The sequence below is a fragment of the Lissotriton helveticus genome, chromosome 3_2 (assembly GCF_964261635.1).
Source record: "Lissotriton helveticus chromosome 3_2, aLisHel1.1, whole genome shotgun sequence".
Classification (NCBI taxonomy): domain Eukaryota; kingdom Metazoa; phylum Chordata; class Amphibia; order Caudata; family Salamandridae; genus Lissotriton; species Lissotriton helveticus.
In genome coordinates, this window is record NC_136062.1 from 253,481,665 (window position 1) to 253,505,867 (window position 24,203).

Here is a 24,203-nt window from a genome sequence, read left to right on the forward strand (position 1 = left end):
CCTGGAGTCCAAACATTACTCCACGTTCACATAAACTGTCACCAGACCACTTACACCTCCTCAACCAAGAGGTTCAGTCTCTCCTTTTAAAATGAGTTATAGAGCCTGTACCACTACAATACCATGGTTCGGTTGTATACTCAGAATACTTACTCGAACCCAAAAAGGACGGTTCTCTCAGACCGACCTTGGACCTCAGAGAATTGAATCTTTACATACAATTAGACCATTTTCACATGGTAACGCTTCAGCAAGTGCTCCCACTCCTACAACAGGGAAATGTTCTGTCTACTCTAGAGTGAAAGGACGCGTACTTCCACATTCCAATACATCCTGCTTGTTGCAAATTTCTCAGATTTGTAGTAGCGGGGCATCATTACTAGTTCAGAGTACTCCCATTTGGAGTCGCCACTTCTCCCAGAGTCTTTACAAAGTGTCTGCTCACCTGAGGAGACGGCACATTCATGTCTTCCCTTACTTGGACGACTGGCTCATCAAAGCCATTTCGTATCCAAAGTGCCTCCAACACACTCACAAAACACTGCAGTTACTGCACAAACTGGGCTTCACAGTCAATGTGTTGAAATCGCTTCTTCAACCTTCCAACACTCAAAACCATCTAGGAGCCACTTTAGATACTCAGAGCTCTAGCCTTCCCCAATGCATCCTTAATTTGCAGTATTCAGGCTCTAGTTCTTCAGTTTCAGCCCACTCACTCACTACCAGCTCGAGTGTATGTGCAACTGCTGGGAATGATGGCCTTTTGTATCATGATTGTTCCCCATGCCAGGCTTCACATGCGTCCCCTTCAGGAATGCTTGGCAAGTCAGTGGAACCAATCAATGGGACTTTAAACTGATCTAGTGTTGGTAAACTGCCATACTCCTCAGTCTCTGCAGTGGTGGAACTCACAAAATTTATCAAAAGGACGGCCCTTCATAGACCCAGTTCCACAGACCATGCTAATAGCGAACGCGTCCCTCACTGGTTGGGGAGGTCATCTCCAAGATCACACAGTGCAAGGCCTATGGAGTCAACTGCACAAAAACTCTCCACATGAATCATCTAGAGCTGCTAGCAGTGTTTCTAGCACTCAAAGCATTTCAGACTCACCTGGTCGGTAAAGCTGTCCTAGTTCTTACCGACAACATGACAGCTAGGTAATATATACAAAAACGGGGGGGGCACACACACTCTCCAACTGTCATTCCTGGCTCAAGACATTTGGAAGTGGGCCATGCACCACAAAATCTATCTCCTAGCAGAACACCTCTCAGGAGTAAACAATCAGATTGCCGATCTTCTCACCAGACAGATGGCAAATCCACAAATGGATACTTCATCCTCAAGTTCTCCTCCCATGGTTTCAAAGTTGGGGTTTCCCTAAAATAGATCTTTCTGCCACACACCAAAATGCCTAAACGTCACCTCCAGGATCCACACCCTCTCTCCAAAGGCAATGCACTATGGATGAACTGGTCAGGGATATTTGCCTACGCTTTTCTGCCTCTCCCACTCATTCCATTAGTGGTTCGGAAATTCGGGTAAACATCCCTCACCCTGATCCTAGTAGCTCCCACATGGACCTGTCAACCTTAGTTCACAACCCTGTTGGAGCTGTCACTAGTTCCACATCAAAAGCTGCACCTCACAGCCAGTCTCCTCACACAGAACCATGAAGAAATCAGACACTCCGATCCCAATCAACTCAACCTCTCGATCAGGCTCCTGAAGTCATAGAGTTTGGTTATCTAAATCTCCAACCAGACGGTATGAACATCATCAGAGCGGCCCGAAGGCCTACAACAACAGCCTGCTATGCAGCTAAATGGAAATGTTTTGTTATCTATTGCAATAATATCAATCTTCTTGATGCTTCAATACAAAATATCATGTGTTATCTGTTACACTTCCAGCGGTTCGAGTTAGCTTACACTTCTATCTGCCTACATCTCGCTGCACTTATCTCTCTTTAGAGTGCCAGTAAGCAAAGCTTTTCTGAAAGGACTTGAGTTATCCCACCAGGACTTCCACCTGCCCCAGTGTGGAAATTTAACATAGTCCTCACACGATTAATGGACCCACCTTTTGAACCCATGCATAAATGTGAACTGCAATTTCTCTCCTGGAAAATCGCTTTCTTCATTGCAATTACTTCACTGAGGACAGGGGGGTGAACTACAGGCGCTAACCATAGAAGAACCTTTTTTCCAACTTCAGAGACCGTGGTTCTTCGTGCCAACCCCAAGTTTCTACCGGAGGTAGTTTCTGCATTTCACATCAATCAATCAGTTGAGTTACCTGTAGTCTTTCCTCAACCAGATTCAGTGGATAAACGAGCTACATCTGGGCGTTCCAATTCACTGGTGGGCTGTGCATCTAAGGGCACAGTCAAGCCTGTGTAAGAAACTGATGTCAAAGCACATTGTGGTGCATATATGTGGCTCTGTATGTCCGTTCCAGAGTGGAACGTCACCCACATGGAGATGCACGATGTGACCTTCCGGTTTCCAGGAGTACTGCTATTGAATTTTCTGGGTCCAGTTTGACACCTGGGGCATGTTCATAAGGAGAGAAATCTGCGGTGAGATGGAATATCCACCAGAAAGAGCGTTACCGAAAGCAATTAAAACTTGTTTGTTGGAGGCGAAAAGGGTGCAGGGGTTGCAAATTAAGGAGTGGAGACTGGCAGAGATTATTTCAAGTCAATGTATAGAGAAAGATAGACTTTCAGAAATGATTGAATGCCTTCTTGTTAGGCATTGCAAATCTTGAAGGAGTAAAATTGCACTGAGAACTGCAAGTCATGCATAGCTGTTGCATAACAATATATTCAGGATTACTTACCTATTAATAACTAGGAGCTAGAAAATGCAGAATTGATATATAAGGCGATAGTGTGATTGTGGCTGTTGGTTATCTGGACTGGATCAGCCCCCTACAACAGGATTGTTCCCAGATCCAGAGTTGGCGATTTTACCGACAGATGTTTGGGACACCTGTGGCACAGTTGGATCCACACTGTAGCTAGGTGGGGGTGATAGAGGAACAGCAGTAAAGGCTCCACAATAGATAGCGGTAATGACTCAAATTCCTTTGAGGACGTTATACAAGACACTGTGGAGGTGGTGATGTGCAATTCATTAAACCTGATCCTAATTTTAAAGCCCTGAAGGATGCTCCACCAGAAGTCATATCTTATCACTTGGTTTTGCAAAAACCTGCACAGGTTTTAGAACTTCCTCTACTCTCAGCTGAAGTCAAGGCTAATATCTTGACAGAAGTCCTTCAACCTGTGACTTCAGAGAGCCTTCTACTTTTTAAAATGGTGTTTCTAGTCCTAGTATTGCCCAAGAAACTACTTGTGGCAGTTGGTAGACTTGTAGCGAGGTATTATAGGCATGCTCCTGGCTATTGATCCATTTTGCAGGCACTTATCGGCAGAGCTTGATAGTTCAAGCTACGTGCCCTTCAAAGCTTTCGCAAATGGCATTCCGGTCTACCCCGCTTTCACGGTATCTAAAAAAAGATTAAATAAAATTAGAAGCTTTCTGAATAAAGATGCGTTCGAGGCATATGAGCTGCAGATGGTACACTGTGCGAATAGATCGCCATCTGGTGTTGAGCTTGGATGCTTGCACCTTGTTGTTGTGTTGGAAGAGTCTTTTGTAGTCACGAGATAGGTGACTCCTCCCTTTGACGATAGTGCGCAGGGGCATCAACTCCATCCTTAGGTTGTTTTTTTCCGCAATCTGGTTCGGATGTAACTTCTGCGCTCTGGTTTGGCACCATATTCTCCAAACCTTTTCGACGAGCAAACTATCTTAAACTTGACTGTATTGTTTTTGATCGCGTGATCTTCGACTCGCTCCTCAAATACTCTATTCCGGTCGTCGACGCAGGCGGCTGGGCCTATCGATGCTTTTTGAGCCTACGGCTCATGGAAATGACTCCATTTAAAAAATGCCCCCAGTGTGGAGCTAAATTCCCACACAGTAATCACCACAAGGTCTGTAACCTGTGTCTCTCGCCTGAGCACGACGAGAATAATTGCCATGCCTGCGCCTCTTTTCGATCCAAAAAGACCATCTGTGAACGCCGGGACCGACGACACATCATGGCACAGCTCTGGTACCGTTGGACATCTTAAATGAAGGCCCCGGTGTCCCGGAGAAGGATTCTGAAGATCTGGAAATCGTGTCCAAAGCAGACGACTCAGACCACCACATAACTCCAGGTCAACGAGTGAGTACAATTTCCCCAACCCCACATCCAAGAAAGAATGCCCTGGTCAAGACTTCGCCTGCTGGCCCAAGTCGCAGCCAAAATCAAGCTTCTAAAGCCTCACCCCCGGGCCCGTCTCTGAAGATCAAGGACAAGCCTTCCGGCGGCTCGGGACCAAGCAAGCCGCATGTCAGTGTTCCACAGGCACCATCGGCACCGAAGACTTGCGCGCAGCCTACTCCCAAAAAGACGTCTGCACCGAACAACTCGGCGCCAAAACAAAATGCCTCGGATCCAAAACATTCGGAATCGAAAAAGATTCCTGCGACCACACCGAAGCCGATAGACCGAAAACCACCTTCCAGGGCTCTGGAACAGAAATCCAAACCTTGTTCGGACCCGAAGAAATCGGTGCCGAAAGCGTTTACCGAAGAGGAAGAACTTTTTTTACCAGATGCTATCGATCCCAAGCAAAAAACTCTCCACATAGACCCCAAAACAGGACATGTGGCTACTGTTCTAAAGAAGAGGAAATTTGACACCCCAGGCTTTCCTGCAGTGCCTGTAAAGAGAAAAGAATGTGCTACTTCACCCATATGACCCTCTTCTCCTGTTCCTCCTATACTTCCACCAAACTCACCACTACCACAGGTTGAGGATGATTTAGGGGACAGGGGAGGGAACAATGATCTTGATAACGACAGACGTACCACAGGACGTTTGGGACTATTATGATGACCCAGTAGGTCCTCCAGACCTCCCTGATCTCCATGCATACCCAACAAAGCTATCTCCCCCAGATGACGATATTGGTTTTAGTCAACTTGTAAATAGGGCTGTTCTGTACCATGGTGTTCAGATGCATTCCGCTCCCCACAGAGGAGGATTTTCTCGTGGACACCTTTGAACAGTCACTAAAAACTGTACAAACCCTACCAATGTTAAAAGTAGTCCTTAGACATGCCCCCGACAAGGACCATGTTAGGACTAGGATTCCCTATCCAAGAATGGACAAAAAATATAAACCCGCATCCAATGATCTCACCTACATTAAAGAGCAACTACCCATAGATTCCCTATTGATAACTAACGCTAGAAAACATGCCTTCTCTGAGACCTTCAGTAATGCGCCATCTCCAGACAAAGAGTCTAAATTGTTAGATGCTTCTGGCAAGCGAGTTGCTGCCCAAGCAGCTAATTACTGGTGAATAGCCAACACACAGGCATTACTTACTAGGTATGATAGGGCTCACTTTGACCATCTGGAAACCCTATTGCAACACTTACTGATCAATATAAGACCATGGCCGGTGATTTGATTCAAGAGGGTAAATTAATAACTAATGCATCAATCAAGTGTGCAATTGATGCAGCAGACACCGCCTCTAGGTCGTTACTCAGACGACATGCCTGATTACGCATCTTTGGCTTCAAACAGGCGGTACAAACAACTATCCTCAATCAGCCATTCAACCAAGAACAACGTTTTGGACCGGCTGTAGACACCACTCTAGCAAAGATGAAAAAAGACACAGTGACCGCTAAATCCATGGGGGCATTATAGTCTCCATCCATGCGTGGTTCCTTTCGACGCTCCTTCTATAGAGGAGCATACAAAAATATTGGAGCAGATACTTCTTCCTCTTCCTATAAAAACACCACACAAACATCCCCCTAAAGAGGATATTTTAGAGGAGGCTATCGGGGAAATAACAACAAAGGGAGAGGCCGAGATAACAACACTCGCACTTCCCTCGCTAATAAGCAGTGACTTCCCTCCAGACCATTCCACTCCGGTCGGAGGGAGACTATCACAGTTCCTACCTGTCTGGAATTCCATCACTACAGACAAGTGGATAAGACAAATTATCCAGTATGGTTACTGCCTGGAACTTACAGCAACCCCACCCACCATACCACCCAAACCGCTTCCAATGTCCGCAGAACATCTCACGCTCTTAAAACAGGAAATTCTCTCACTGCTTCAAAAGCATGCAATAGAACTAGTTCCCTTACAGCATCAAGGAACAGGGATTTACTCGCTGTATTTCCTAATCCCCAAAGAGGACGGCACCCTAAGGCCAATACTCTACCTCAGACCTCGCAATTTCTACATACAGTCAGATCGTTTTCACATGATCACTCTTCAACAGGTCCTCCCACTACTTCAACAAAACAACTTCCTTGCCTCACTAGATCTCAAGGACGCCTACTTCCACATCCCCATACACTCAGCTCACAGGAAATGCCTAAGATTCATGTTCGACGGACAAGACTATCCGTTCAAAGTCCTTCCATTCGGGGTGACCACCGCTCCCAGGGTGTTCACAAAGTGCCTTGTGGTAGTAGCTGCACACTTGAGAAGACCACAAATCCATGTCTTTCCATACCTCGACGACTGGATGATAAAAGCCAACTCACACAACCAGTGTGTTCATCACATTTATCAAACCATCCAGCAACTACACAACTTGAGATTCACAGTAAACTACATCAAGTCACATCTTCAGCCCTCCCACGGGCCACATTAGATATCTCCAAAGCTCTGGAATATCCAAATCCAGCCAGGATAGCCAGTATACAAACCCTAATCACTAAATTTCAGCCACAGCATTCCCTACCAGCGCCGGTGTTCATGCAGCTCATAAGAATGATGGACTCTTGCATTTTCATCATACCTCACGAAAGACTCCATATGCGCCCCTTACAAGAATGTCTAGCACGTTAGTGGAACCAGGCTCAGGGACAACTTACTGATCTGGTGTTGGTTGACAGCCGCACACATCGCTCGCTGCAGTGGTGGAACACACAAAACCTTTCCAGAGGGAGGCTTTGCCTAGAGCCGGTTCCACAGATAGTGCTAACAGCAGACTCATCACTCACCGGATGGGGAGCCCATCTCCTAAACCACACAATTCAAGGCAAGTGGACCACTCAACAAACAGTGCTCCACATAAATCACCTAGAATTACCAGCAATAGTTCTAGCACTAAAATCATTCCAAGCACATCTACACCATAAAAGTGTCCTAGTTCGGACGGACAATATGAGAGCCATGTATTACATACAAAAACAAGGAGGCACACATTCTTTACAGCTGTCTCAGCTGGTGCAAAGCATATGGAGATGGGCCATTCCACTAAACATATACCTTCTGGCAGAACACCTTCCAGGAGTTCACAATCAGATTGTGGATCTTTTAAGTCAACAGACACAGCAGATACACAAATGGGAACTACATCCTCAAGTTCTTCAACCATTTTTCCTAATGTGGGGTCACCCTGACATGGATCTGTTCGCCACACACGCAAACATAAAATGCCCAACCTACACCGCCAGGTCCCACACCCGTTGTCCAAAGGCAATGCGATATGGATGAACTGGTCAGGCAGATTTGTGTATGCTTTTCCGCCACACCCACTAATTCCCCTAGTGGTACGCAAGCTCAGACAACAGTCTCTCAAAATTATCCTGGTGGCTCCCTAATGGGCACGGCAACCATGGTTCACATCACTCCTGGAACTCTCAGAAGTTCCACACCAAAAACTATGTCTCTCTCCAACTTTGCTAACACAGAAACATGGAGAAATAAAGCACCCCAATCCAAGGCAACTGAATCTAGAAATCTGGCTCCTGAAGTCCTAGAGTTAGGTTACCTTAACCTTCCACTGGACTGTATGAACATCATTAAAGAAGCCAGATGCCCTGCTAGCAGAGTTTGCTATGCAGTAAAATGGAAAACATTTGTCATCTACTGCAATAACAATAAAATCGATCCACTGGATGCTTCAATCCAGGACATCATTGGCTATTTGTTACACTTAAAAAGGTGTAATCTAGCATATTTATCCATAAGATTACATCTAGCTGCACTTGCTGCTTATTTACAAAACAGACAACACTTGTCACTATTAAGAGTACCTGCAATTAAAGCCTTTATGGAGGGCTTTCAAAGGATAATTCCTCCCAGACTGCCACCCTCACCTGTGTGGAATATAAACATTGTCCTAACCTGGCTCATGGGTCCCCCATTTGAACCTCTACACAAATGTGAACTGCAGTTCCTCACGTGGAAAGTAGCTTTCCTTGTTGCAATTACCTCTCTCAGGCGGGTAAGTGAGATCCAGGCGATGTGCACGCGTAGTGCTCCTGGCTTTTCAGCACAGCGTGCGCATGGCACGCTTTCACTTTCCCTCGCTGGGAGATCCAGAGGCTGGGAGCTGGCAGACCGCTCCCAGCCCCTGAAACTAACCCACAACCCGTGTCCCGACGGAGAGCCTGCCACCCAGCAGACATGTTGCTGGACCCCTGGGTAGAGAGCCATCCGCTCTCGTGGGCCTGCAACAATGCAAAACCTGGGGCGAGGTGCTAGGCCCCGCCCCCAAGATGGGCTGGGGGAGCTTCAAAGGCATGCCGCCTTTATGAGCTTCTCCAGGCCACTTGCTTTACTCAGCAACTGGTCCCCACCGGTTCTGACCCCCACTCTGGCTGGCAGTCAGGCGGGAAAACCTAAGTGAGGAAAGGGAGTGGTGCCAGCCTCTGGCAACCTCAACCCTCATGTGGGGGAGGCGAGGTGAAGCACAACTCCAGGCTCTCGCCATCTTGAGGATGGAGAGCCCTGCCCAATCGGAGATCGGCTCCTGCCCCCTCCCATTGGAGAGTGGCAGGATAGGGGGTGTACTCACCCCAGGGAAGGGACTTATTGGTCCCTGACCTTCCCCTACCTGTAACGCCCCTACATTTAGTGTTTAGATACACCCTGAACCTTCCTTCCTCAGACCTCCGATACTACCAGAAGAACAAGAAGAAAGAAGACCTGCCGTGCAGCTGCTAACAAGAGGACAACACCAACTGACTTGGCCCCAGCCCTACCGGCCTGTCGATCCTCAAATCCGCTCCCGCTAAATCCCGGCGACTCCTGTGGTCAGCAACCTCGAAAACCCCGGAGTACCTGACTGCCTTGCATATCCAAAGACTGGAACTCCCACGAGCAGTGGGTTCTGCTCAAAGATCTACAACCCCTGGTGCCAGCTAGGAACCGCAAACACCAGCACACTCTGCACCCGCCGAGCCCGGCCTGGGCGAACAAAGACCATGAGGACATCCCCCCGGCGACTGTGACCAAGAACCCAGCACCTAAGGACCCTCCTCGACTCTCCTGACGACGCCTGCCGCCTCACAACCATGGACCCCTCCAACCGCGACCAGCTGAGGGTGAGATTTCCCGACACCAAAAGACACCCCTGCACCCAGTGCCCCACGGCCTCCTATGCCCAACTCCAGGGTGTCTACTTAACCTACAGCTTCCCAACTTACCTCTCGTTGCGGTGGTCAGACCTGAAGAATCTCCGTCCCTGAACTTGCAGCCTTTATTCATCTTGCAGCTTTCCCATTGAAATACATTGGGCGCCCGCCGGCCCAAAAGCACCCTGCAACCAGCTGCCCGAGTGCCACTGGAAGTGCAGCATCTGTTCTATTCTACTTCCCCACTTGCCCTGTGTACGTGACTAGGAGCTCAGCTCCCACAGCCGCGTGGCCTGCCTGCTTGCAGCCACCAACCAAAGGCCCCCTACCCGCCGTAGGCTAACATTGGGCCTACTCTCTCTGCACCCGGCTGCCTCTGTGCTGCTGAGGGTGTAACTACTGTACTTACCTGACCCTGGGAGACCCCCGAGTCTTAACCCAGAACCCTCAACTCTGCCAGTCGAGTACTTACCTGAAAACCGATAACTTGCATTTTCTCCATAGGGTAACACTGGCTGGTTTTCACTTGGAAATTCTTCTAAGTGTCGAGTTTTGAAACTTTAAAATATTCACAAAAAAATCATCCGATAAACGAAACTACTCACCTGTTCCCAGGAGAGATCCCAGTGCTGGATCTTTGTGCCCAGCACTGACCCTAAGAAGTTATTAGAACTGTGATTTTCCGATAACCTGATTTTCCTCCTTAGGATAACATTGCCTGGTTTTTACCAGAAATTCTTCTAAGTGTCGATTTTTGAAACATACAAATATTCCTTAAAAATCACCTGTGTAACAAAAACGATTTCTTTCAACTGTTTACAGGAGATGCACCAAGGCTGAATCCAGGATCCAGCCCGAGTAAGAAAAACCTATGCAAAGTAATTGATATTGCATTTACTTAAAATTCCCATTGAGCTCAATGTTATTATTGTGTTCGGATTGTGTTGCATATTGCAACAACTGTATCTATTGCATTGAAAAGTCTATCACTATTTGAAAGTATTCAACCTCATTCTGAGAAAGTATTTTTATACCTACTTGTGGTTCTAAAATAAAACAACAATATATTTTTATATACAAAACAATTGGCCTAGAGTTCATTTCTTGAGTGTGTGAGACCATTTGCTGACTGAGTGTGTAAAACAAATGCTTAACATCTGTCCTCAGATACTGCCTTACTGCTCGACCAAGCTACCACTTTAGAGAGTAAGGTTATATCTAACTTTAACCTCTGGGGGGACAATGGACTCTGTGCACACTGTACCTTACTTTGGTGCAGTATATACAGAGCCACTTTCTTACACTGTATGCAGCTGTTCTGTGTTACAATTGAAATCAATTACTTTGCAGACATTTTTTTACCGATGTCTAGCATTATTTCTACAATGCTTACCTCTGTCCCCTCTCATTTCAAGTCCAATCCCTTTCACCAAACAGTGACAATGTGTGACAAATGAAGGGATAGCATACATGTATGACTCGACAACAGGCATAAATCTAACCTTTATGCCTGTGAAGGCATAGTTACAAAGTTTTGAGATTACTTATGTCTGCATTTCCGTGGGTACAGTGTGCTTATATGTAACATTCCAAATGCCTTGTGTGTCGATTTCTTTCAAAAGAGGACACCCGTATTTCACATATTAATTACTGCAGTGTTAATAGTATAAAACTGCCTTAAAATAGTGCAACACGCCTGGGGTACATATGCTGGGGCAGTGTAGTGCCATAATAACCAATATACAGTAGGTGTCTGGACAGTTCTATAGTTTCTGGAGTGTGTATGTTATACGAGATATATATTTTGGCTACAACACTAGTCATGTGGGAAAATCTGTCACTTTTTCAAGGTGCTGACATCAGAGACTAGTTGCACAGGGGAACTCTGCCATACACAGTAAAAAAAAAAAAACTTAAATCTGTGCAAAGTATGTAGTGTGGAAATTTGGCATGTATGTGAACCCTGGCCAGGCTGCATTCTGTACTGCTGCCAGAAAGAAATAATCATAGTATATGTTTTACTTTAGTTGTTCGGCGAATAACTCTCTACTTGGGCTAGAGGATATTTTGCTACCTTTGAGGTAACTCAATACACTGATATATAGTTGTTGCTTATGAGAAGCAAGGTTGTCAGTAACTGCACCCCTTTTACTGCCAGCCTTTCTTCTCATAAGCAATGACTATAAGTACAAAGTGCGTGTTCACGTACTGCTTGCAGGTTTCCAAAACCTAAATAAAAGGCATTGTCATTTACAATGCCAATAGCTCAAACTCTCGCAAATGGGAGACCTATTGCATTGCAAATGCTTGGTTTTTAAAAAATGTTTTTGGCAACTATCGTCTACACCTTCATAACATGTTGTGTACAAAAAGTGTCCAGGAAATCTGTGTGTCCTTTTTTTCCATAGCTTAGGGTGCCAAAAGGCACCCAACGTTTGTAGACTCCCTGGAGGGAACACGGAAATTGCCAAAACATAGAAATTTAGTTTTTTTTATTGAAAAAAAATGCTTTGGAAGAAAGCATTTTCCCCCCCATAAAAATGGCATCAAGAAAAGTTTTGATACGCTAAGATCATCTACCCAATTTTCAGGAACAAGCGCAGTTGTAGAAGAAAAAATATGAAAGTTCAATTTTTTAAGTGGCACTCCATTTTTCCTATTTATGTGCAAAGTCAGCCTATTTTAAGTTTGTGATGAAAATTGGTGTGAATTTCGAATTTACCAAAGGGTCATTTGTGTAGGTTGCTCATTGTTTTCCAAAAGAAACTAATTGTTGAAATCAAAACCTAATGAAAATAAATAGGAAATAAAAAGCAATTGTTAGCAATATTTTCATCTGTTATATTTTGCCCCGTTGACTAACTTACCAAAAATATCATAGCGGGATGTTCATGAAACCCGTCTGGTCACAGGGATATATAGTGTTTATTGCTTGTCCAAAAATGTGTATGAAGGAAACCTATGTATTTTTTTTAATGTGCACAATGTACTGAGTTTATGAATAGTGGGTATTCGTACACTTCTAAGTTTGGGGATTCAGAAAATATGAATTAAAGGTCAGTGTACAAACATTTTATCTTTCTTACACACTGACTTACATGTGGAAGGCAATAATAGAGCGAAATGCAATTCATATTAGCAAATATTATACTAGTATGTATTACCACACTTCTTCCAATAAAAATGCTATGCCATTTATGTGGCTAGGACTTGTGCCCCAACACAGAAGGCGCAAAAACATAACCTAGAGAAATCTGCATTTGCAGTAAAAAGATTACCTGTTTTGGTGAAGGAAGTGGCTACGGTATTTGGACCAGGGCTCGGCCGTCATTCAGGGAACCCTACCAAACCCAGACATTTTTTAATACTAGACATCCATGGGAGTCCAAAATTCCAAATAACTGGTGTTCCCATACTTCTTACAAAAAGCAGCCCCTCTCGTATGGCTCAGTCTAGTAGGAGAACCAAAGAGTTGAATAATCAGATCTCAGAGGGAAAAGCTTGAGGGGGCAAAGAAACTATTGGAACCCAGAAGGTTACGGAAGAATCAAGGAAAAATACAAACGTGACTGTTCGTTCGAGAAAACACGACCAGAAACGTAACCACACGTTAGGAGGAATGTGCAGCCAGGGAATCAGGAGCATTGGGGAAATGGAGAACATTCCCTTTAGGTTTTGTCCAAGATGACATCTCAAGTTTGAACAAACGGATTCCCACAAAATCTGCAACATGCCTAACAAAAGACCACAGCACCAAGGGTTGTGAAGCCTGTACCAAGGTCCAGACAAACATTTTGAATGGCAGGGAAAAACAAAGGTGGGTACACTATGCAATGATGCTGTAGAATCAGACTTCAGTCAAAGACGTCGGCCTCTTTAGCGATGTTCTGATGCCGAAGATAGGATCATCCACATCCATCTATTGGAAATGGCAAGGAAGGTGTTGATAGATTCAGACCCTAAGAAAAGCAAATAAAAGCTCATGCATGCACTGTGGCCAAGCAAACACCGGACTCAAAGTCCTGATGACCCCATCTCCTGCAACTCCCTTTTAGTGGCAGAGGACAGACCTTGAAGGTCAAGGGGTTCGGAGTAAAGTGACTCACTCAACTTCCACCCCCAAAACACATTACCGGAGGTTGGGGGCTGAATTGCGAAGTATTCCTCAGTGAATGGGAGGCCATCTTTTCCACGTTGACACTGAGCATTATACAAAACGGATATTGCATCGAGTTACACAAAATCCACTAACAGTGCCACTAAGAGCAAAGAATCGCAGTATGGAGGGATTATCTCACTTTCAGCAAGGAGTACAAGAACTCCTGTTAAAGCAAAAGATATAAAATCCCAAAAAGGGGATCAACCAAGGGTATTCTAAAGGTACTTGCTAGTATGACAATCAGATCGGTCCTTAGCAGGCAGAATGAGTTTTTCAGATTCAACAGCTTCGTTGTGGACAAGGTACTTTATAAGTTCAAATTATTACCTTTTGGGATAAGCCTGCACCTAGGGTCTTCACAACATTTCTAGCTGTATTGGCCACCCTCTAAAGGAGAATGAACTACATATATACCCCTACCTGGACAACTTGTGGTAAAAGAGAAAACAGCATTCAGGCTATGAAGCTACCACTTCACAGATTGAGGTTCATCATAAATGTGAAAAAATCCTTCCCAGTCTCTGAACATGAAAAGGTCTTCCTGGAATGTGAGCATGGAAAGGTATCTGGATGCAGGCTGAGCTTGAAAGAGGTGAACACATTCCCAGTGCACAGGAGGACCATGGCATTGAGAGAGTAAACTCTCCTCTACCAGAAGTGATGGTCTTTGACAGTGAGAAGTGTAAAGAAATTGAGGGGCATGATGGTGCCCTGTACATACCACTCTTTCCACATGTGCCCCATTCCGATATGGGACTGAAAACATGTAAAACCTCACTATAGGTAGACCATTCAAATTTGCAGCTCCCTCAATAACCATTACGGATGCTTCTCACACAGGATGGGGATCGCACAGGGAAATCCTGACCATCAGGGGGATATGGAGACTGACAAGTGGTTAAGCACATAAATGTGTTGGAATTCAAGTCTCCCTTCATCGCACAAAAGGTCTTTAACGCCAGGTAAAGGGGAAAATATTTCAGATGCAGACAGACAACACAACTGTCATGCTCTATCTCAGAGAGGGACAAAATCATGTGCTGTCCAAACTGGCCCAGGACATCTGGAGATTGCCCATAGAGAGGCACGTAATCCTAGTGACAGTGCATCTGCCATGATTACAAAACGCAGTTGCAGACAGACGGACTGAGCAGGCAAAAAAGTGCCTCACATTAATCCAACCTTGAACAGAAGTACTAAAAGAGGTGTTTTGAAAATAGGGAACAGACAGAAAACGTTAAATGGCAAAACCTTGTGTCCAGCTTTCCACACTGCCTGTCATGGGGAATGCCTCATCAATAGACTGGTAAGGAACACTTGCATACACTTTTCCCCAATATGTTTAATACCATTGATAAATTCAAAACTGCAACCGTCGCAAGACCTCCTGACAATGCAGGAGAAACAAGTCTGCCACCCGCAGCCAGCCTGCCTGATTGAACCAAGGCCGGTTCTAGGATTTCCGAGGCCCTGGGCTAAAAGGGAATGTGCGAGGCCCCTCTAATGTAGATAAGTGGCCCCTTGCAAGGAAACCATTCACAGACACTGTGGGAGGCCTATTGTCCAGCATTTTGTCGCCCCCCCACATTTTTAACTTTGAGCCCACAAGCATTTCCCACACCTTCAGTCCGATAGGTGTGAGAATTGCTTGTGGGCTCAAAGTTAAAACAATGGGGCCGCCAAAATGATGGACAATGGGCCTACCACAGTGTCTGTGAATGTGTCTCCTTGCAATTGAAGGGAGCGTCTCCCTCCCTTATGTATCAAGATACCATCCCTGAGAGGCTCGGTGAGTGGGGCCCCTCCCTTTGAAATGGATCGCCAGGGAACCAACAGGACACATCACCAGTGCGTGGCTCCATGCTGGTGGGCTGAGTGCGAGGCCCTGGGCAGCTGCCCATGCGTAGCGCCGGCCCTGGGCTGAACCTAGAGGCTTGGCACCTGTGTACTTTAAATTGGGATACCTGACCCTCACACGTGGAAGCACAGAGATCCCAAGGGAAGCCAGTAGAAAGAGTACATGAAAGGTCCACACAGTATATGGGGAGCAGTTTCTTCATTAGACCTGTCATAAAGAGATTCCTAGAGGAAGCAAAAAGGATAGCATCCTGAAGGGTCATTCCTGTAGGGTCATACCCACACCCATGTGGAATCTAAACAGGGTGCTTCACACAACTAAGGAAGGGACAGTTTGAGCCAATCCATAATGCAAAACTGAAATACTGCTAAAGACAGCCCTTGTAATACCCATCCCATTGCTAGGCAGGATCAGCAAACTGCAACCACTACCAACACACAGGAACTCTACTTAAATATACACAAGGACAAGGTGTTTGTGTCCAAATGCACAGTTCCTTGCCATTGCACACTTCACTTTAGTCTGTACATTCTGATAGAGACTTCTAACTTCAGATTTCTCGCCTAGGAATACTCCCTAGACGTCAGACTGGATCTGAAAAATCTTGAACTGTACCTCAACGCACCAGTATGTGGTGTTGATGGGCTCACCCTCGGAAGTTATGTGCGTGCTGCCTCTCCAGCATGCAGATCTTAGTTCCTTTCCTTCTGCACCAACAGCGCACATTCTGAGAGCCTTGTTGCTCAATATTCGACCAATTGTTTTTCCTACTTTGTGTTGATTCTCTTTGAGCAAATTACCTCCAGTGTGCTAGGGACAGGATCCCCTAACAAACTAACAGGGTTTAAGCCTTGTGGGGAATGTCTCAGACAGATGTGCGTTTTTGATTCCCATACTTTTTGGAGGTAGGAGATGAACTGGGTTGTGTTCTATCTTATCTAGGTATTTTATTTTTAATCGTGCTTCTACAGGGGTGCCGGCCCACTGTCTGCCATGACCGTTCAGGCTTTAAACAACTGAAAATGGAACAGGATAATTTCAATAGATCATGCTTCACAGTTGTGCTTTCAACAATAAACAACCCTCATTAATTACAAGCAGGTGAAAACGTTTTTGTAAGCTCAACAAACAAATTGTAAGTTAGCCCAATGCATTTCGGGACCAAACTGTCCCTTCATCAGGGGAAAATCTGAAACAAACAGATAAATAAAGCATTTGTTATTTGTATGCATTTGGAGGAACCTAATTCAACAGCAGATACTGTCAGAATGTGAATTATGTTTGTGCAAATGTATCAATTACATATTGAGCGGGTGATTTAAAGGGTGATGGGGTGCCCTTAATGTTAACCAGGTGAACAATATAAAAAAGAGTTACGAATGCTGTGCTTCTCGTGAAGTTGTGGTCAAAAAGCTCACCTGTTGAGCTGCGATATATAACGCAAGTTCCCTTCATAGTAAGGTCAGCGTGATACGAAACCTGTGATTAGAAACAAGTGATATAGGATGCCGAAAAATGATGAGGTTTGTTCAACATGAGTCTTGTGTGCCCAAAGTAATAAATCTTACCCAATGTGATGTTATTCGAAAATACAGGTGGCTATTTCCTGTAGAGATAATAGTTTTATTATAATATGCGCGGAATGACAAGAGAGAGTGAGTTGCCGTGACGAACCGTCACTTACCAAAACGTATATGGTCGCGTTCAGTGGTCCGAGCTGGTGGTCCCGCGTAAGCTCTGTAACAATGATAAGTGTGTGAGCCATAATCGTTCTAAAGAACCCCGTGGAGTTCCTTATCCTGTTTGTAGTTACGCTCTGGCTTACCGGTTGTATGTGTGGAAACGCCTAACTTGGAGTTGATGCTCGGCTTGTTGGATACTCGACTGGTTTGAAAAGTGAGTCACTGTGATTGGTAACAGTAGACCTAGAAATAGGCCGCGTGAGTAAATAGAAATAGAAAGAGGACTCGTAGTAAATACTGAATCGAAAAGGGTAGATCGTCATGAAAGAAACAATTTGTGCAAATGAAAACCTTCCTGCAAGGAGTGGCATGTTGGCGTTTTAAATTATAAGAGTAATGTATAAAAGAAAAAACGACCCAACTTGTTGAGGATAAGTGTGTATGTGTATCATGAATAATGCTGCAGCTGATCCTGTAACACATATGCAATTGAAACCAACAGTACTGTGTTGTAAATCATAATTCTCATATGTAAATACATGTCATTACATCATTTATGCACCGTGTGCATATTTAAGGCACCACAATATGAATTATTCTAGTGCATAGTAAATTATTATAAAAAATGAAAATAAGCCCTGTGTGTCATAGATAACAACTGTAATCTATTCGGTCATTCAACCCTTTTGGGGTGATTGTCCCCAAGGCCTCTATCCAATGGATCTCTCTCTGTAATAATCGTTTGCGAATATCTAACCCTTCTAGGTTTTTAACCACCTCAACTATCTGGCCTCGTATTTGAGAAATGGTGTGTCTTGCTTCGTGCCAATGTACGGGTACACTGAAGCTTTTGTTAGTTCGAATAGTGTTTCTGATTCCCCTCACTTGGTTTGTCAATGATATTTGGGTCAGATCACAACGACCGGGCCTGTGCTGACTGTCTGTGGATGCACCCGAAGGTGATTAGAACCAAGCCATGAGCTCCTTGTGTTGCGGCAAGAGAAGGCACTGTCCCTATGACGAGAATTGCTAGATGGCCTGGTCGCGAAGTCTGCCTTGCCATCGGTCGTCTTTGTAAACCAAGATGTGGTCATTGAAGTCTGATAAGTCAAAGAAGCACAAGAAGTAGTAGTCCAAGGGCACTTCGTCTCCCCCTTAATCTCATGTTTCTAGGCCCTGCTCCTGCCAGGTCCACTCTGCACCTCCCCGACTTTCTGTAGCCAGAGTGACCCCTGCCCACTTTAAGAAGTTCTATATGGCTATGTGCTCCATTTTCTGGTACCGGCTCCCTATGGCACGTTTGTGGACCCCATGGAGCAATAAAGTGCCTCAATCAGGATACCGTTGGTGAGCCTGCTCCCACTACACCTGATGTCACTGGCGCCACCCGATGATGCAGACCCCATTGTCCTGTCTGCCTCAGAGATGGCGTCGCTCGATGTCGACCCCAGCGCCGCCTGAAACATATTGCCCGTCTGGCTCAGATACGCTGCCCTAGACAGGCCAAGAGTACACTTGGACTTTAGGGAGGCGATGACAAAACCTTCCAGTTCTTTGACCTCTCTGATCTCTTTCAAGACGACAACTGGCACGAGCAGCAGGGCAATGCTGATATTCTCACTCCTTGTTCTGCCCATGGTCTCGTAAGAGGTTCGAGCAATTCTGAACCAGGCCATTATTAATGGCAAGGAAAAGTTCTCCATCTGGTGTGGGTTGGTCACTACTGATCTGCTCAGTAGAGCTGTCCCATGGGACTTTTGGATATGGATCGGATCGGGAGATACGGCACGTATGACTCGGCTTTGTGAAAATCATTTTCAAATCGAATTAAAGAAAATAAATTGCTGGATTACAAAGTACCAAGTATAAAACCGAGCCTCTTCATGAAAATAAGATATCTTCGTTGGGAATTGTGTCCGGAAATGTTTGAAATAAGAAAATAGGAACCACATATAAAAATATCAGCCATAAAACTCAGGCTTTTAATAGGACTGATCATCAATTCAAGCGATCCCTCAGCCCTTACTAAAACACTCCTCTGCAGTTTCAAAAGGATACCCTGTGTCCACACAATAAGGAAGCAAGCTTTTCTCTGTTGAGGTCCTGAGGAAGGTGGTACAAATCCACCGAAACGTGCGTCGACCTGGCGTGTTAGTTCACATAACAATCTGTGATACCTTAGCCACAGAAGAAAGAAAATGTACTGCATAGGAAGTGATGTGTGTGTTAGTGTACGTATGATTAGTGTGTGAGTATGTTTAGGTGTGTGCTCTGTAGGGTGTCCTTTGTTTTTGAACTTGTATATGTAATTTGAAAAGTATATACATGATGATCTAAATTTTACTATTTATTGACTGGAAAAGAATACAATGAACTCAAAAAAAGTATAAAAGAAATTTTTGATCTAAATGAAAAAAACTAATAAATCAGTTTAAATACAAATAAAGAAAGTGTTATTGCCATGTTTTGAAGGACTCTTTGGAAAATATGTGAACTATGTGAAAAGATGCAAAGTATTTAGGCCATGAGGGAATTTTCCCTTACTGTACAGTAGAGCTGTCCCTCCCACAGTGGCACTACTCCACCACACCTGGCTCTAAACAACTGGCTTCTTGAGGGATGGCCAGTCTGCTCTCGAGGGATGGCCAGTTGGCTTCGATGGATATGCCCTTCAATGGCTCTCGCCTGTTGAGTGATGAGGCTAATTCAGCGCTTGAACATTTTAAGGTGAGCTGGGCTACTGCCATGTCTTTGGATTCTTCACTGGTGTTGAGCCAGCCTCACTCCTCCTTTCTCCCCTTCCTTGGCCACAAAGGATCTGGGAAACAAAGCCAGCGTGCTGTCAAATCCTCCTTTAGTATGCCCTCCACACATCGCAGCCATGCTGGTGACAGAATCAAGAACCATCTGCCCCAATAGCAGTCAATAACATCAGACCAGTGGATGCATCAAAAGATCCAGAAGGGTTACACTCTTTCTTCGTGGAAACCTATCCATCTTTGCCACCATCCCCAGAAAGACTGACTGAGGACCATCTCTTCATGCTTCCTCTGAAAGGGCAGGCTTTTTTGGCCAAAGGAGCCATCGAGAGAGTGGGCCAGTGCTAGAAGTAGGACGTGGTTGCTAGTCCCTCTACTTCCTGGTCCCAAAGGAAGACGGAGGCCTCCATCCTATACTAGATCTGTACCCCTTTAACTAATTCCTGAAAAAGGAGAAATTCAGAATGCTCAAGTTGGCTCAAGTCCTGTCTGCCCTGGACCCTGTAGACTGGATGAAAACCTTGAACTTAGTGGACACTTAATTTCACTGAGATTGCAGGACGCTTATTTTCATCCCCGTCCTGCAAGCCCACGTGTTACCTGTGGTTCATAGTAGGCCGCAAGCATTTCCAGTTCCTATGCTCCCCTACGACCTCACCAGTTCATGAAAGTGATGGCGGTGGTTGCAGCTTACCTTCAGAGTTCAGGGGCTGAAGGCAGGCTCATTCCAAGCAGTCGTCACTCAACTCTAAACTACAGCAAATCTCCTGAATTCACTGGGGTTCACTATCAACATGTTAATGTTACACCTGACTCCTTCTCTGGCTCTTCCTTTCATTTGATCTATTCTGGACACCGTGCAGTTCTGCGCCCACCCTCCAGAGCAGATAGTCCAGGGCAATCGGGGCAACATGATCCCCGTTTTTCAACCTGTCGTTTCAGTAAGCCCGACTTTGAGGCTGCTGGGTCTGAGGGCCTCCAGCATCCTGCTGATGAGGCATGCCTGATGGCACAAGCAGCTCTGCCGTGGGACTGGAAGTCCCAATGGGCGCAGCATCAATTGAATCTCTCCGACCCGGTCGAGATTTCAAAGAAGACTACAAAAGGTATGCAGTGATGGATAACAAACAATGACTGGACCAGCGGCAGAGCCCTCCACCCTTACCAGCCGATGGTGACCAACTAATTGCTTCTGGGTTGGGGTGGCCACCTGGGAGAGTTGGCGATAAGAGAACTCTGGTCTTGGGCATTTTTCCAGCTCCACATCATTCTTCTGGAGCAGAAAGCAATTTGCTGGTCATTGTAAGCCAGACTTCCTTCCTGGTTCAGGTGTTCACGGATAGTACTACCGACATGCTGTATTCAAACAAACAGGGTGGAATGGGGTCTTGGTGTCTGTGGCAGGAGATCCTGTGCCTCTGAACCTGGCTGGAGCGACATTTTCCTAGTCATGTATCACTTGGCAGGATCTTTAAACATCAGAGCAGACAAACCGATGCCTTGTGGATCACGAATGGTTGCCACCCGGAGGTGGCACAAAGTCTCTTCTGAGAATGGGGAGAACCTTGGTTCGATTTATTTGCTATTGATGAGAATGTGCAATGACAGTGCTTCTGCATGTTGAGGTTTCCAACGACTTACACTCGGAGACTCGTTCCGTTTAGACTCCAACCTGGGACTCCTGAATGCCTTTCTGCCGATACCACTTCTGCCTTGAGTTCTGAATAAGATCAGTATGGACTGTGCCCAAGTCATCCATGTGGCTCTGGACTGGGCAAGGAGGTTCTGATATACTGAACTCCTAAGCATGAGCATCTGTTCTCCAACCAGAGAGAATAGAGAAGGATACTGCTACCAAACCAGTGCACAGCCTGTGAATCCAGAACAAATTCATGCTGCAAAACAAGGTGGTTACTAGCTTGTAGGATTAGTCTTTGAACTCGAGGAATTTTTAGTATTCACATGCATCCTTCCTACATTCTTAGAAATTAGTTGTTCTTAGGATTACAGATAGGAGGGACTTAAACAGTAGGCAGGCAAAGGAAGAAGTTGCCATAACAAAATCTGGAAATGCCATCACACATAGGGGCCACCAGCACTTATGTTGGGTGTTTCTAGGGGAAGACCTACTACCAAACAGTTGAAGGAAAAAAAATCTATAGCTTGTATTGGTGTTAACAAAACAAGAAAACAAAGCGGTACATTTGCTTGAATTAACTGATGCGCTTGGAGAAAAAAGAAATAAGTCACTGATTCACCCCGGATGTGAAAGAAGTAAATGAACGGAGTATGGCTCTGACTGGTATCTGTTTTCTTACAGTTTTCCATGTCTAGGTGTACCAGCCTTATATGGGACAGTTTATTGGGTTTATCAATATATTTCCTTTAGTATCTGGTCAATAAAAAGCACAGGCAACATTGTTTCTCACCTAGTGGTGAGTGTGCAGCAGAGATATTACAGTTTCTCAGTCATTGAGAACAAGAGGGAAGCAATTGCCAAGTCAGGATAGTGCCTTATGACACTACAATCTGTTCAAACCATATTTTTATTAAAGCTGTTCATACTTGTACATACTATGATTTTTAGCATTCTTGTTGTGAAAATTATTCTTCAGTATAACTAATAATGTATTGTTGTATTTGTAATGTTGGACATCACTATATTAACCCTGACATTTTCTCCTGGATGGTCAAATATGGAGCTACCTAGTAGGTTTTATATTTTTGTGGTGTGTTGTATTCTGGGGTACGTTGGAAGCACTAGGTGATATTTGAGGCCAGAAGTGCAGCATGTTGCTAAATACGTTTAGCAGCCATGTGATTAAGCAGAAGGGTTTGAGGAAACTTTGGCTGCACTTGTAGATACTCCAATTCTTCTAACTGTCCTCTGGATGGGTGATTTGTTTCACCTTATGGAGGCGCTTGGTTAATGGGTTGTATATTTGGGAACAGCCTGGCCTTAACTCATTTTAAAATACTGTTCCTTATTTTTGCTGTGAGAGAGTTCTAGAGTTTGAAAGTAGATGACAACCAAAGTGAGTTTTTTGCAACATAGGGATAAGAAGCATGGCCAGTCTGCATATGGGTTTCCTACATGGCACTAGTTGCCAAGTTAACAAGGTGTCCGATTATCTTTATACTACTGTTCATGGCCCTGTTGGTAATAGAGAGCACCATGAATGGCAGCCACTGAAATCTTGGAGAGTTGGAGTAATGTGGTTGTAGAGGTGTACACGTTGTCTAGTTAGCACTTTCTAGATCTGCTTCAACCTGTGGTGTAGGAATAGGAATGTTAAAGTGATCAGTGTAATTTGTGATTACTTAAGGCAAAAGCAGCTGGGACCCTGCTAATATTGAAAATCCAAAGCCCTACGTTCTGAAATTATAAAGGTCATGGTTTGTCCTTACAAATCTACCTGTCACATGGGTGGGAAACATTTTATAGTCATTTAAATGGCCTGCAGTTACAGGATGTTGATGTGCAGTTTTCGTTGGGGTGGACATTTGACTGTTTTTAGAAATGTTCTGCAAATTAATATCTTGAGTAGGTCCATTCTTGAGATTGGTGGCATGTATCCACAACTTACAATGCCGCCATAGTTACTTGGATTTGGAATCTAATTGGGGACTTCTCATCTCCTTAGGTTTGCTTCGTGTCCAGGTAGAAATGTGATATATAGTAGGTTTCACTAAAAATAAATCTCTAGCATTTAATATGTCAGTTTTCTTTCCCTACGTTTAAATAAAAAAATTGTTGATCCACCTAGTTATGAATATGAACCAATAACAAACAAATTAATGTTTCTTTTCAGGGTGCAGTTTCTGGATCCGTGCAGGCCTCTGATCGTCTCATGAAAGAACTCAGGGATATATACAGATCACAGAGTTTTAAAACCGGTAAGACAACCTGTTCGCTCATCTTTGTATTTATCACAGATTCCTAACTTTGTGAATACCCCCAGATGCCAGACTAGATCCAGAGAATTTTCAGTAGCAATTCCTTTGCACTCTGGCAGCTGGTGTTCTGTGCCTCTGCATAAGATCTGTTCGTGTTTTGACGTTGGGGCTTACTATATCTGTGACACCTTGGTGCACTGATGTCCGTTCCTTTTTATATCCCCTCGTCCCTTCGGATGCGGATCCAGAGCGCCATTGAGTCCTGTCAGCCTTGCAGAATTTCTATTCTCCAGTATTGGGGTATCTTTCATAGATTCACATGCCTGAATCATTCCCCATCGTCGGAGAGTGAGTCCCACGGTACATATAAATAGCAATAA

General features: G+C 44.8%; 1 protein-coding gene across 2 annotated transcripts in view; it reads left to right on the forward strand.

Annotated features, from left to right (window-relative positions):
- UBE2Q2 (ubiquitin conjugating enzyme E2 Q2) overlaps positions 1-24,203 on the forward strand; it is a 758,043-nt gene that overhangs the window by 448,002 nt on the left and 285,838 nt on the right. For both annotated transcript variants that reach the window (XM_078685153.1, XM_078685152.1), the window contains exon 6: positions 23,739-23,823. In XM_078685153.1, coding sequence (XP_078541279.1) covers positions 23,739-23,823 — 85 coding nt within the window. The remainder of the gene's footprint in view (positions 1-23,738; positions 23,824-24,203) is intronic.